The sequence below is a fragment of the Pantherophis guttatus genome, chromosome 12, assembly GCF_059756535.1.
Source record: "Pantherophis guttatus breed Tessera chromosome 12, ASM5975653v1, whole genome shotgun sequence".
NCBI lineage: Eukaryota > Metazoa > Chordata > Lepidosauria > Squamata > Colubridae > Pantherophis > Pantherophis guttatus.
The window spans coordinates 25,535,059-25,550,712 of record NC_142074.1 but is presented as its reverse complement, the minus strand read 5'-3'; the positions used below and the strand labels follow the sequence as shown (position 1 = coordinate 25,550,712).

The window sequence follows — 15,654 nt, the reverse complement described above, 5'->3', positions numbered from 1 at the left end:
TCTGATTTTTTTTTTCCACCCCTCGCCCCGCCCACTCCTCCTTTCACCGCCCCCCCCCGCTCCCTTCGTTCTCCCCTCTCCCTTCCCGGCAGGCCCTGTCGGAGAGGCTGCCATAGCAACGCCCGCCTCACCCCCCCCACCCTCCACTGCAGGCCTTGCTTGGCGTTCCCTCGCGAACGAGGGAGGATGGGGGGGGGCGTGAGGGGATGGTTTTGACGGAGTGGATTGGCCTGCCTTCCCCACTCCCCACCCGGATTTCGTGAGGGGTTTTGGGAAATTAAGCGTGAAAGCCCCGCCACCCAACTTCCCCCCCCCCGCCGCCGCCGCCGCCACACGCCAGCCACAGGCCGAGGCGCGCCGAGAACGGCGTTGCTAAGCAACGTCGCTTGGAGACGTGCCTGCGCCCGCCCTCCGGCGCGCGCGAGCTGGGATGGGGCGTTGCGTCATTCTGACGTCATCGCGGGTAGGGAACGGACGCCCCGCCCCGACTTCGGGATTTAGCGGACTCTTTTTTTCGGCTGGGGCGAAGTTGATGGCCGAAACCCGGACCTTTCTTGGGCTCCCACCGTTTCCCACCTGCCACCTCCGAAGAAAAGCCCAAGGCCCGGCCCTTCCCTGCCCCTGAAGAAGGGAAAAGGGGAGGGCAGCCTGCCTCCTCCCTCCAGTGTCCCTTCAGACGTGTCTGAGGTTCAGTCACGTGTATAGTGCAAGCCAGGTTTCTGTCTGAGCTTTTATAGGGCAGGAATAATAATAATAATAATTCCACCTGCTCCCCCGAAACATCTGGAAGTAGCCTGTGTGGAACACATCCAGATGTTTATGTGAAGCCCTCCCTCTTCTCCCTTCCCACTGATAAAAAAAATGCTTTTTTCCAAGTAACTACTTAGGCCTGAAATGGGAGCTGGGGGTGCTTCCTCCTGCTTGGGGGGTGGGGATGGGGTTAAGTTGGACTAGATGATTGGACTACAAGCTCCTTTCCAACTCTTGTTAATTCTGTATCATCTGAGCAATGCTTTAAAAGTGTCCTCTTTTAACAGAAATGGTGGTGGCTTGTGGCTAGTTAGCAGATCCAATTTTTCTGTGTGTTGGTGCAAGAGAGGGGAAGCGGCAGCTTCGTTGCCTGGAGTTCCCGGGGAGTTCCCAGAAAGTTAAGATAGCGGCCACAACTGTGCAACTGAAGGGCCCCTATTTTGAGATGCCTTTGCAGGTAGACCTTCAATTGCACCATCCTGGCTTTGGGGACCACGCCTCAACTGGCTCCCTTGGCAACCTCCCAAACTGACTGACTGAAAAACTTTGTATGATGCCTTCATCCAGCTTCAGCGGCTCCTGCTTGGTTTTTCCCCCCAGGGTGGGGGTGTTATTCCCGAGAAGATGGATTGATCCCTTTCAAAGCACTTTGTTTGTTTGTTTGTTTGAAAAGAAGTGAGGCTGGGCTTAAATATAGCAGCGCTGCAGCACAAAGGTCTGAACAAAACCAGTGTGTCAGCCAGTCCTTTGTAGAGCAGGACGATGGTCTTCAGTGCCCTCCAACCCGGCCCCTACTTAGTTCTCCCGTTCTGCAGAAGCAGAGGTCATCCCAGGACAGAACGCTTCGGAGCCAGCTGTTCCCTCTTCGGGCCGAGAAATGAAGAGCATTCCTGGCCTCTCCCCTTGCAGCTGTTCCTGCTTGTCCAGCAAGGAGAGATTTATTTGGCCTCTTCATCAAATTCCAGGAGTTCAGGTAAATCAGCGTCACATTATAGCGGGGCTGTTTACTTTCCAGATTGAGTTGATTGAGGACAAAAAATGAATCCAGCATCAGTTGGAACCATTTTTTACAATAGTTCAAGGAGTTTGAACGTCAGTGGTAACTACAAGAGACACTGCTGGGAATTCCTCCCATAGACTACTTGAGAGAGAAAGAGGGAGGGAGGGGGAGAGAGAGATGATAGACAGATAGAGAGATAATAGACAGGATATATTGATGGATGATAGATATAGATAGATAATAAGTTAGATAATACAGATGATATATTGAAAGATAGATGAATGATAGCGATAGATAGATAGATAGATAGATAGATAGATAGATAGATAGATGAGAGATAGATAGAAGATGGATGGATAGATAAGTTAGATAATACAGATGATATATTGATAGATGATATAGATAATAGACAATAATTTAGTAGACAGATATATTGATAGACAGATATAGATAGATAATAGATGATAGAAGATAGATAGATAGATATAGATGGGTGGGTAGATAGATAAAAGATAGATAGAAGATAGATAGATAGATAGAAAGAGATGATAGAAGATAGATAGATAGAAGATAGATAGAAAGATAGAAGATATAGAAAGATAGATAGATAGTAGATAGTAGATAGATAGATGATAGATAGATAGATAGATAGATAGATAGATAGATAGATAGATAGATAGATAGATAGATATGGATGGATACCCGTTTAGTTTCATAATGGATTCTATTGTGAAAAAGGAGGGGGGGTCTATTTCCTTTTCCCTGCATGAGGCGTTTTTCTCTTTTCTCATAATCTATCAGAGAATCTCCTCCACGGCATAAAAGACGGTGGCACTGAATAAAAATCCCAAAGGTGCTTTTTCGAGAGGCAACTGGACTTTCTGGAAACTGGTTACCAGAAAGTCCAGTTGCCTCTCGAAAAAGCACCTTTGGGACAACCAGACCTGGATGGCTGAGAATCTCCACAGACGGTATGAATAAAAGGTGCGCAAACAAAGCAACTTCCCAAGATGCCACTGAGGCCTTGGGAAACTTGTCATGGTGGCAACCTGGCACCCGACTGTTATTTGGGCCCTGAGTTGGTAGCAACGCGATCCAGGGCTCCAGAGAATATTTTGTTTACCTGCAAATCAAAGGGCTGTGGCATAGAATTGAACAAGCTTAATCCAACTCTGGGGAAGTCAGGGTGGTGCGTAAACTCAGCCGCCAGGACAGAAGGCTTGAGGGGGGGCTTGCCCTGTCCTTGCGCCCCCCTCCCCGTTCTAGGCATCCCTTAGCCTAAACAGAAGCTGTTTTGAAAACTGTAACGTACGTCCAAGAAATATTGACTACACAAACACCAGTGCAGGGAGAAGAAAAAAAGCTTTCCAAATCCGTAGAAAGAGCAGTTGGATTCCAAGCCCATCAGAGAGACAAAATGGGTCACGCTAGGAGAACAGAAAGAAAAAGAAAATCAATTCTGCCAGATGCTGATGAAACCCAGGATGGAAAAGGCTCTTTAAATGGTCAAATGCCAGATCATTTCGGGCCAGCTGGAAAGCGCCAAAGGAAGAGATTTAATTTCCCACTTCTAGAATTGGGGACGTGAGGGAGGAAGGGAGGCACTGAGGGGGGCTGGCAGCAGTGACTCGGGCAGGCAAAAATTACTTTTTTTTTTTTTTTTGGCAAAACCTAGACTGTTCCAAAGGAATTCACTGCCACATGACAAAGTAGCCAAAGCTTTGCCCAAAGGAGGAACAGCTGGCTGGCATCTGCCCGACAACGGAGAAAGGAGGCAGAACCCAGAGGAGGAGGAGGAGAAGCAATGGAGTATGCGAGACGAGGGCTTGCAGGGTGGCCTGGAAGAGCCGAATTAAGATTGGTGCCACCACTTCTTGTGACAAAGCCTGTTCCCCAGCAGCTGTCAGTCATGGAAAAATCCAGTCAGTCAGGTGCTGGGGCGGGGTGGGGGGCGGCTAGAGCCACTGAGTCCTGTTGATGATAATGGGAGCTTCTCTCCTTTATCAGCAGCTGCAGCTAATGAACTTCCGGTAGTCCCGATCCTAACTAGGCCGTAGATACTCTCAAAGGTATCAAAGATACTTTCCTAGAAAGCCTCTCTGATGCTCTTTGGCTACTGATCCTGAGTTTAACAGCAAAGCAGGCATTCAACTTGGCCTCTCTTGCGTATCGTGCACCCCACGTCTCTCTTCCAAACAGGAAGTCACTGCAGAAATTCCTTTGAGACGTGTGCCAGCTAAGGAAAGCATGAAAACACTATGCATTTAAATCCAGGTAGCATTCGGACTTTAATAACTACGTGGATCTATAAATAAAAAGGTCTTCCCCCCCCCCTCTTCTTCCCCTAACACATGTCCTCCGGGGTCAATGCTGTCCATCTGCTTTCTCAGCCTGAATTTCGTGGCAATAACCCCCTTCCTTCGCCTGCCCAAAACGGATTCCCAAAACTGCCAGGTTTAGCAGCACAAGCAAAACGCGGCGACCGAGAACATCCGAGCATCGGTGGCCTTAGCTCCGCAGGGATCGCGCCGACTATTAGAATAATTCAGGCTATTTTGCAAATCCAATCTGGGAAAACAAATTAAAACTTCCAAACCCCTTCATTAGATCGCAGGGGACGGATTTTTCGAGAGGAGCTGAGACCTGGCACTATCCGGGCATCGACAAGCCCAGCATTTAACCAATTAGCCGCTTTTTCAGCAGAGAAACGAGGCGACGAAGCGAAGCACCAGAGGCAGGCCAGTGAAGCCTAGGAGCGGCCAACATAGCAGCTTGAATCCCAGCTCATGGAGCTGAGCTGACGGTGCAGGATTTGCCCTTAGAAGGGAAGCTTAAGCCTGGGCCTGGCACGTGCGCATTTGCCCGGCTAAATCTCCAAGCCTTAAAAAAAAAAAAGGATGGAAGGGCTCTTGGCAAGCCGATTCTGCCCAACTGGTTTTGCTGCTGCTGCTCTGCTCACCAGGGGAGGGAGGGGAGGGCAAGGCGTGGCACCCTCCCTCCCTCCCTCCACGCCACTTTCTGCACAGACTCAGCAAGCCCTGCGAAAGGCTGGGCGAGACGCCTGCAGGATGCTTTTCGTGGGGGCTGCCCGGGGGAAGGCGGCTGAGGGCAAGACGCCCGAAAAGAAGAAACCGGTCTTCCACCTTGCCACCTGCTCCGGTTCCCAGGCTTTTCCCGCGTCTGCTTCTGGCGCTGGGGGATGATCCGAGTTTGCAAGGGCAGCATTATAAGGAACACTGAACATTCCTCGCCCGTCTGGGGAGTCTTGGTGGCTCCTCCGTAGTTTTCCTTCCAACCTCCTGTCCTTTCAGTGCCGGAAAGAAAGAGGGTTGTTCCGAGCAGCTTTTCCATACAATGGGTTTGATACCCTGCAGCCTGTTGTTATGCACCTTTTTTTCTTTCTTTTTTTTAATGATTTGCTTTGTAGCTTTGGGTTTATCGTTAAGAGGCGCTTTTACCTGTTAGCCGTTTCTTTTTTTTCCCCTTAAGAGCGGGGCTTAAACCCTCCTGCGATAGAGGAATTGTGACGACGGGGTTGAAAAAGGAAATAACCGGGACTTTGGAAAGTAGGGAACTAAAGCTTTGCTTGCAAAGGAACCCATTTCAACCTGAGACCTTACTCCTACCAAACACCTAACTTTAGACAGTTGCAGTTGTCTGGTCCATCTGCAATTCCTTCTCGGTTCCCTCCTTGGGATGAGGAAGAAAATCCGTGTCGTTCTTGTGAAGCGTTCCCCAAGGACGAACACTTGAAAAGGAAGGGCTGTTGGAAGTCTACTTATAAGTCGAGGGTTACAAATTACAGCCCATCCCCATAAGGATCAAGGATTTAGATATTAATCTACTATTTCTCAACCTTGGCAACTTTAAGACAGGTGGACTTCAATTCCCAGAATTCCCCAGTCGGCCACAGTTGAATTTATGAGTTCTGGGAGTTGAAGCCCACCAGGGTTGAGAAGCCCTGGCCTAGCAGTTTTTTTCTGGATTTCAAAATCCACGTGGAAGGCTACAGGAAAGGCAGAGCCTCCAGCAAGGGCTGCCAATTCTGGAAGCAGCTGGAGGATTCGTGCATCTTTAGGACAATGAGATTAAAATCAGACAAATGGGGGAGGAGGAGACGGAAAGTGCCCTATATGAAAATACCATAAATCACATTTTCTTGGCTTTACTGCCCCCTGCAGGCTGTTTTCTCTAGCTGCAGGGGTGTGGGCGGGTGTGTTCTTTGCTCAAACCAGGGAACCGTTGTCTCTCTCTCACACATACACACTTGTGTTAGGCAACAACTTTGGAGCAGGGAAAAATACGAGGGGAGTTTTCCGTTTTGCCAAAAAAACAACCAAAGGAAATCTTTCCATGCAAAAAAAAAAACCATCGATGCCTCAAGCATTTTTATATACTTTAAAAAATAGAGAGAGAGGACACGCCTTCAGCCAACTAAGTGTCTTATGTAAATTACATGTGTTTTCCCTCCGAATCAAATGAACTGAAACCAATAATTATTTGGAGACTTTAAAAAAAACTTCACCTCCATTTTCAATTCCACACTTTGAAATTCTCTTTATTTTGGTTTTCGCCATGGGGACAGGGAATATTTTGACCAAGATCGCTGTTGAATTGGCTTCTGGAATCCTCTTGCGGGCTGCCAAAATATTTCCCCAAACTTCCACTGAAGTTGGTTCAAGGGAAATTCTAATATATCCAACTACCAGAATAAAATCCTGGCTAAATCTTTATGGAGATTCTCAGTCCTCCAGGTCACGGTTGTCCCAAAGGAGCTTTTTGAAAAGGCAACTGGGCTTCCTTGGTTTTTCCTTGAAGAGGAAGAATCTGAAAAAGCTTCTTGGATGAGAAGAGAAACGTATTCAAGAAAGAACAAAGTCCAGTTGCCTTTTCAAAAAGCACCTTTGGGGAAATCCTGGCTACTTACCATATTTTTCGGAGTATAAGACGCACCTTTTTCCCCCCTAAAAGAGGGTAGAAATGTTGGTGCGTCTTATACACTGAATACAGCCCTTTTTGGCCTCCCGAAGCCCCACCTCATTCCATTTTTGTGAAAAACAGGCCCGTTTTTCACCTGTTTTTGCGAAAAATGGTGCGCAGAGGGTTTGGGAGGCCTGCAGAGGGCCAAAACTTTTTTTTTTCCTTACTTACCTCTTCAAAATCTTGGTGCATCTTATACACCGGTGCATCTTATAGTCCGAAAAATACGGTATTAGTGTTGGAAAACGACAGGCATGAGTAATATCGGAATATCATCACCTCCGCCCACCCCTAATTAAATGCAGACTGACATCAATCCCATAGATGAATTTTCTAAGCTCCAATGCAGTTCTTTGCAAGTGCATCCACTGACTTGACCATCTGGAGAAAATAAAATACACAGGCTGTAATAAAAATCTCATCTATGATCAGAGGTGCCCTGCCCCCTCGTGGCCACAGAGATGCGTGCAGCTTCATTTAACAGCTGTTCTCCCGATGTCCAGGCAGGAGCAGGAACGTTTCCAGGTTGCAAGACTTACGGAGGCATCATTTCTGGATGTAACGAAGAGAGGATTGACTAAGATGGTCCCTTAATGGTACCCTGAAGTAGGCATCAGGATATCTCTGCTTTGATTTTGTCTACTGTAAAACAAGCTCGGCAACTTTAAGACTTGTGGACTTCAACTCCCAAAGTTCCCAAGCCAGTTATCTTGTGCAGGGGAATTCTGGGAGTTGAAGTCCACAAAGTCTTAAAACTGCCAGGTTTCGAGACCCCTAATTTAGACTGCAGGGGGTTGTGCTGTTTTGTTTTGTTTTTTCCCCCAAGGCACACACCAGAAACTCTCGACCGTGATGGCTTATTCTTCCTTTGTTCTGAGCTGTAACGATTGACGTTTTGTTCGCCACCTGGGTTTGCTATGAAGCCGGCAGCAAAGAGAATCCAGCCAGAGCAACGTCAAGAACCAACCCACAGTCGAAGTCCGTAATTCAAGTTTATTTTATCAACTCTATTGATAAATGACACCATCCGAGTCAGTTGAATTTGGCTAAACCTCCCCCACCCCACCCCACCCTTCCCACCTTCGCCAGTTGTAAACTTATACAGTAACACAGCGGCCTATACTGGAAACCAGAAGCATTTGTATGGTTATGACAAAATCATAGGCATACCAACCCCTATATACAACAAACAGTATACACAAAGAAAAGGGTTTTGTTGTTGTTGTTGCTGCTGTAAACCATGCACACCACAGCATTAAGGACAAAATTGTGTCTCTTGATAAAGAGCTGTTCAAGGGTGCAGAATTGGATCAGCTTCTCTATCGGGAGCTCACAATCTCTCCCTGTTAGAATCAATGCTAGATGCTGGAATGGCATTTTATTGATTTCAGTTTAAAAACACTATGCAACCCCCTCCCCCCCTTTTTTGGGGGGGGCATTTTGCTAAGATGTGCCTCACCCCACTCCTCTTGAATTCTTAAAGTTTTAGGGCTCCGAAGCAGCGTTTCTGAATCTTAACAACTTTTAAGAGATGCTGGCTGGGGGATGCTGGGAATTGAAGTCCTGCTATCTTATAAGATGGTGCTGCCCTTAAAGGAACCCCCATTGCAGGAAACTCCAGATTAAGTTAGCCCCAAATTCTATACTTTGCTAATTTTGTGACCTCCAGATCTGTCGACCAGGACAGAATTCTGAGGACTTCAGTCCCAGCACAATGGAAAAGAGGAGCTGCTCCAGGCCAGTTGGCCTGCCAAACCGACCTCCAAATTATGTCTTTTGCCTCGAGGCTTTTTATAATGTAGTATCCCAAATTTTAAAAGACTTAAATGTTTCCAAAAAAAAAAAAAGGCAGGGGGCTGGTTAATATTCAATATGCCCGAAACAAGGAAACTTTCTCCAAGGGTCTCCACTTCCCCAGAGTTGAGAAGGAAAGTTACATTAACTCGTACAGCAACGAAGGACATAAAACTGAAATGAACCATCATCAGAATAGAAAAGCTTCCAAAAAAACAAGAGCTATTGATCATTGCAGCCTTCACAAGAGTTTTTGCATAGAGATTCACACTGTCCAAGTGCATCCAATTGCCTGTTTCTCCACTTTCTGGGATATTTTCGAGCACCAGGAAGAGAGAGAGAGAGAGAGAGAAAATCAGGGACCAAGGAACAAAAGCCCTCAACGGATGCCAGTTCCGTGCCAAAACATCTGGAACACTGCAGCCACTGTCCCTATTCTAGATACCCACTGGTCAATGGGGAGCCAATGCTGTAGGCCAGGGGTCGGCAACCTTAAACACTCAAAGAGCCACAAAGGTCCTAACCGGAAGTCCCCCCATTCAATTCTGGAGCCTACCAGAAGTCCGGTTCCCTCACCATAGAGTCTCCTTCTAGCATGGCGTCCTTTTTCCTCTACCTGTCCTAAGTGAAAGCCCTATCAATTGTGGAGCCAACTGGCGACAAGGAGCCACAGCAGAGGGATGGAAGAGCCACATGCGGCTCCAGAGCCGCGGGTTGCTGACCCCTGCTGTAGGCTAAGGGATATCCAACCTTGGCAACTTTTAAGACCTGTGGACTTCGACTCCCAGATTTCCCCAGCTCCATCCATGCTGGCTGGAGAATTCTGGGAGTCGAAGTCCACAAGTCTTAAACGTTGCCAAGGTTGGACATCCCTGCTGTAGATTTGGGATTCCTGCCTTGAGAATTGTGTGTTGGTTTCCATCAGTGCAAACACCAAACGGACATGGCACACAAGGGACAGGAAGGGCCATTTCTCAGAAAAGAGACCCAGGATGAAGGGAAACAAAGCCAGCTGCAAACATCTGTGGCCCTGGGATGCTCCATCCAATTCTAAAACCCGATGCCTGGAATGAGACAGCGGCAGAGCCAAGGAAGGGAGCTCTGTGTGGACGGAGAACCCTCAGCACCAGGCAAGCTTTCCAAACTTCTGCCCTCCAGGGTTGAAGACTACGATTCCCAACATCACCCTCAGCAAGGGAAGGTTGGCGTCATTTTCTCCTGCAGATGTCTTGGCCTACCATCTGGGATGGCAAAATGAGAGCGGAGACGATGAACAAGCTCTTGGAAGCTCAAGGCGGATGGGTCCATAATTCACTGGGTTTAGACCCCTGGAAATGACACCGCTGGACATTTAAGAATCTTTATGATTTTTAGGGACAGCTTTGACTCTACGTCCTCAAAGGCTCTGCTGACACCTTCCTGGGTTTATCAGTTCAGTTGGTGTTTCAGGACTTCCTACCTTTCCATCAAGACAACCATCACCGTACCAGCGTAACCAGAAAAACTGAACTCCCTTTACTCAAAAATTGGTGTGTGCCATCAGACACAACACGTAGGTGGCCGTCTTTCCTTTGTTGACAGATGTATGGGTTAGGGCAATTTTCTTACACCCCCATATTCATTGGGTGTTGGGTGCACAAATGCAGGATTGTGTCTGCATACGCCCAAGATACGGCCCACTACCTAACTTGGCAAATAATTCCCACAGTCCAGGGGCCTCCCACCTTGGCAACTTGACGACTTGTAGACTTCAACTCCCAGAATTCCTCAGCCAGTCTTGGCAACTATACAACTTGTGGACTTCAACTCCCAGAATTCTTCAGCCAGCCATGTTGGCTGAGGAATTCTGGGAGTTGAAGTCCACAAGTTATAAAGTCGCCACTGTTGGAGACCCAACTCTCCTCTCTCTTTCCCTCCCCTCCCCAGATTTCACAACCTAAATCAGAACAAGCACCCTCCATAGTAGCTACAAGAGCAGAGGACAGTTCCTCAAGACCTTGTAAGTCCAATCCTGAGGAAAGCAATCCTTTTCTATTGGCGTTCTCCTCCTTGCAAAGCCAGATTTGTAACTGCCTTATTGAATTGGTCCCAAGTACAAGCAATATCACATTATTATTTCCGCCCCGCCCCCCCAAATCTGATGATAACAGGAAGCCATCCTCCCAAATGCTCAAATGTCACACTGGGTCATAAAAAGTGTTTGAAAAGCAAAATGAATGCTGGAGTTGCCCCCCTGCTGATGAAGGCAGCTTCTATTGGGAAACAGCTTCTGCCATAATAAAAAAAAGAGAATTTTTGCAGGATAAAAGCTTTGCCCCCCCCCCTTCTAAAAGAATACACACGTTGCAAGAATTGTTATTAAAATGGACGGAGGGCATGGAAGGCCATCTTTCTTTCCCAAAAAAAATGTTCAAATATTCCCGTATACTTTTTAAAATGCATTAAAATTCAACGTCCTTAGAGAAGCCTACGGTTGCATTTTCTGGTGCCAACACTCAGCAAACCATTGGGGCTTTCTCTCTCTCTCTCTCTCGTTCTCTCTCCCCTGAAATGAAATAAGCTTGAGTTCCATCAACAGCAGCGGCCGTCAAGATTTCTCTTTTTAAAAAGCAATTAAATATTTATAGGCCAAATCTTCCCCTCTTCGCTAAAAGCCAATTGACACTAGACACTCATCAACAGTTTTCTTCTTCTTCTAAAGCTTTTTCCCTCTACGCCTCTACCCCAACTGGTCTTCTTTGTTTTGTGGCCGTTTGCAGCCTTTCAAGAGATGTTGATGAAGCCAACGACAAACTCGTTAAAAAAGGATCTGAAACGGTTCTTTCTGGAGTTTTGAAAATCACTTCGGGTGGGCATATGTGTGTGTGTGTGTGTGTGTGTGTGTGTGTGTGTGTGTGTGTGTGACAATTAGATTTTTAATTCCCACAGAATTGTGGTTGTTGAATCCATTCATTCCCCAATAGGATAACAGACCTTGGAAGCAAGAAGAGGCTTGACGTGACATGACAGTTTGAGTGGCAGTGCTGACCCAGGCAGGTCATCCTGTCTTTGGACTCGCTTTGGCCACCCCTGGCCATGCTTTTAGTGGCCAGAGGCAGCCCCTTCTACCTGGGTCGGCCGGATGTCAGGGGTGGAGCTTAAAGGAAGTCCCAGAAGTTGGAGGCCCATGGGCTACGGCACAGCATTTTTGCAATGAAAAATATTAAAGAAAGAGTATTAAATGGAACTGTTGGCTTCTCCAATTGGCGATGCTGAAAGGAATAAACGAATGGACCTGCAGCTACACATTGCCCAATTTAATACGCCCTTCCCAGGTGTTTTCTGATCTCTGAGACCTATAAAAAAAGTACCAGAATCTCAGGCCACCTTATAAAATGCAGAAATGGCTCCCCTGTGATGCCCCCATCTCAGGAAACCCTCTCCTCCTCCTTCCCCCCATCGTAGTCTTTGTAGCTCAGCCTTCGCTGTTCCCACTTGGGATCTGCCAAGTCGTCATGGTGAACGAGAATGACGGCAGCCCAAGGGGCCAAAGCTTTCTGTCTTTCTTGACAGGGACAGATCCGAGACAACACAGATTAAAAGGTTCACCCATCTACAGCACAACACTGAATGCAAAAGGCCGCCACCCCTCTTCCCCACCTCTCCCGGAGAAGCGCCTAGCTCTGTGCCTTTTCTCGCTGCACCCTCCTCCTTATCGCCACTGTTCCACGTTCCCAATGTAATCTGCGGTCGCGTTTCGGCCCTCCTGCTCTCTGCTGTGGCCCAGCTTGGCCCGCGAGGCCTTCCGCTGCTCCTGCCGTTTCCGTCGGGCTTCCTGGTGCTCCTTCTGCCTCGTGAACTGGTACCGCTGGAGGAAAAGGTCTTTTGCATAATCGTAGAGGTCCATGTCTAAAAAATTGAGAGCCTCGATCCGCTGCTGGGTGGCCCCTTCAATGTCCACGCTAGAGGCCCTGGTGCTGTTGTACTGGGTGAAGGGCGAGATGAAGTTCATGTTGAAGGTCTTCTCGAAGAGGTACTGGGCCTTCCGCTGGAATTCCGTCAGGCCGAAGAAGGCCATGCGCTTGAGGTTCTCCTTGGCGCTGTCCAGGAGGACCTTGTTCCGTTGCTCTTCCGGCATGACGGACAGGTTGTAGCAGCCCACCAGGCTCAGGTCAGCCAGCATGCGGACTTGACGGTTGTTGGCCAGGTTGTAGGGACAATCCATGAACTCCTGCAGAGAGCAGCCTGACCAGTCGTCTCCCGAGTAGCAGCTCGGAAGTTCCTCGGAAGTGGGCGACCGCCCATCGCAGACATGCAAGGAGGCCTTCCAGGTGGCTCCTCTTTGGACATGCCTCCATTCGCTCAGGTAGCGGGAAACCGGGTCCCTCAGGATGGTGATGTAGTAGTAATTCCTGAGGGAGGAAAAGAACAACAAAGCACCTTTAAGGAGAGAAGGGCTTCATGAGGTGTTCATTGATAAGCAACTGCAGTTGGGAAGATTGAGGTCCATCCCTGCCCAACTCAAACCCACTGAATTAATTTACAGATGGTTCTCGACTTACAAAAGTTCATTTAGCGACCGTTCAAAGTTACAACGGCATGGGAAAAAAGTGACTTTCACACGTATGATGGTTGCAACATCTCCATCGCGGTCAGACGATCAAAATTGGCAATCGGCTCATATTTAAGACAGTCGCCGCATCCCGGAGGGGGCCACGCGATCCCCCTTTTGCAGCCTTCTGACAAGCCAAGTCAACGGATAAGCCAGATTCATTTAACAACCACGTCACTTAAGTCAACAGCTGAAGTGATACGCTTAACAACTTCGACAAGAATGGGGCCAAACTCACTTCACAAGTGTCTCGTTTAGCTACAGAAATCTTGGTCGTAACTCGAGGGCTACCTGTATTTATCAGTCGAGCTACTGAATGGGCAGAAAAGGAGACGCTGAAGGAACCGCTACCGAAGACATCAGACCAAACCAGGCCCAAAGAACTATCACGAAAATAGAAGTGCAAAACTCACAAAAAATTAAAATTCTTCTTTCATTTCAACCTCCCTTGCTCGCTTCACTAGGGTACGCCACAAGAGGTCGCTGTTCCATGAAAAGAAAAGAAAAACCCCACAGCCCACGGTTCTTTTAACAGAAGAAAATGGCTAAAAAGTAAACTTTCTTCTTAAAATCTGGAGCAAAAAGCAATATCTCTCACAGACACCCCTAAAAAAGAAGAGAAACTGAAATGCGCCAAGCCTTGCATAATGGGCTTCAGAGTACCCAAAGCAGATCACTTTAATGGAGCTTTATGGATTGCTGCAAATCAAATCCCCAGTGAATCAAGTTGATTTGTTTCCCCCTCCCCCCCTCTATGGACTGAAAATCTGCAGGGATTAGCAGATCCCGCTTCCCTTTTGGCTGAAGACATTTTAAGAGTTTCTTTCCGAGTGGCAGAAATCAAAAAGCATTGAAGCAGAAAGAAAAAGGAATAAAAATTGCATTAACCCATCTACTCTTCACGCTATCTGTAAAATGGCACCTACCCAAAACACAAAAATACACCATCCTAAGCCCCAGCACACCAACAACACAATACGTGTCACTGCGTAGATACCTGCAGGGTGAGTCAAAAAAGAAAAAGAAAAATCAAGATAGCAGCTACGATGGTGTGATTGAAATTCCACCAATGTTTGATGTGATAGCTACAGCAACAGCACTTAAGACTTATATACCACTTTACAGCCCTCTAAGCGGTTTACAGAGTCAGCATCTTGCCCCCCAAAATTTGGGTCCTCATTTTACCGACGGACGGAAAGCTGAGTCAACCTTGAGCCTGTCAGGATGGAACTGCTGGCAGTGGGCAGAGTTAGCCTGCAGTACTGCATTCTAACCACTGTGCCACCAGAAAGGAGAATGAGAAAGGGAATAAGGGAGGGAGGGAGGGAGGGAGGGAATTTAGCCCTCTCTAAGCAGTTTACAGAGTCAGGCTCTTGCCCCCCAACAATCTGGGTCCTCATTTTACCGACCTCGGAAGGATGGAAGGCTGAGTCAACCTTGAGCCTAGTGAGATTCGAACTGCCAAATTGCAGGCACACGGCAGTCAGTAGAAGTAGCCTGCAGGACTGCACTCTAACCACTGTGGCTCATGATGGCAATAAACAGGCAGAGTTTGGTCCTGCCATCATGGCCACCTGGACTTAATGGCCACACTCTGCAGACACCCATGTCATTTCATACATCAGGGTTGAAGAATCTATCGATGGAAGTTGAGGGTTGGGTTCTCCACCTCTGGAGATCTTTAAGAAGAGCCCGGACGGGCATCCATCTCTGGAAGATGGTAGAATCAGTTTTCCTGCAAAGGGTTGAACAAGATTAATCCTGGTGCCCAACTCTGGAATGGTAGGATGGCCGTATCTGTTGGAAGGTCCCACTTTGGATCCTCTCACCCTGCAACGGAATGTCGCTCTTGCCTTAGAACGACATTTCTCAACCGTGGCCAGTTTATGCTGGGTGAGCTTAAACTCTCAGAATTCTCCGGCCAGGTTGGGGAATTCTGGGAGTTGAAGTCCATCCGGTTTAAAATGGCTGAGTTTGAGAGACTCTGCCTTAGAAAAAAAAAATGTAGGGGATGCAAAATGGTCGGTGGAGTGAAAACGGAGCCCATAATTGTCCTGTTTTGACCTTTTGGTCCTTACAAAAGGGGTCAGTGAAGGGCAGGGTCTCAAGATCCTTACATCCTACAAGAAGTCACATTCCCAGAATCCCTGCTGGGTCTATTGGCCTGCCTGACCCCACTGCAATGCTGGTGGGACAGATGGAAACATTTTGGGGAAGAACCTGGAGAACATCTATCATTTAATAGGCAGAAGGATGCCTCCTTTGATTTCTGGAGCAGCAGAGCCCTCTTGGAAATGGTCCCTAAACCACGATTGCAACCTAGGTATGTCTGATGATGGATATACAGGTAGTTCTCGACTTACAACCACAATTGAGCCCCAAATTTCTGTTACTAAATGAGTAAGTTGTGAAATGAGTTTTGCCGCATGTTATGACCTTCCTTGCCACAGTGGTTAAGTGGAGTTGCTCAGTTAGTAGCACGGCTCTTACAGTAAGTGAATCTGGATTCCCCATGGACTTTCCTTGTCAGGTGGTTTCA

At 47.6% G+C, this 15,654-nt stretch overlaps 1 protein-coding gene and 1 long non-coding RNA gene across 2 annotated transcripts in view; one reads left to right on the top strand and one right to left on the bottom strand.

Moving 5' to 3' along the window:
* The first annotated feature begins 32 nt into the window (after window positions 1–32).
* On the top strand, window positions 33–7,446 carry LOC148112241 (uncharacterized). Its single transcript, XR_015729707.1, has 3 exons — window positions 33–1,723; window positions 3,426–3,559; window positions 7,234–7,446. It is a non-coding gene; the product is annotated as an uncharacterized LOC148112241 (long non-coding RNA).
* Window positions 7,447–11,805: 4,359 nt separating this feature from the next.
* Window positions 11,806–15,654, bottom strand: part of HS6ST2 (heparan sulfate 6-O-sulfotransferase 2) — a 65,271-nt gene continuing 61,422 nt past the window's right edge. Inside the window, exon 2 of the mRNA XM_060683932.2 lies at window positions 11,806–12,915. Coding sequence (XP_060539915.2) covers window positions 12,216–12,915 — 700 coding nt within the window. The 3' untranslated portion in view covers window positions 11,806–12,215. The remainder of the gene's footprint in view (window positions 12,916–15,654) is intronic.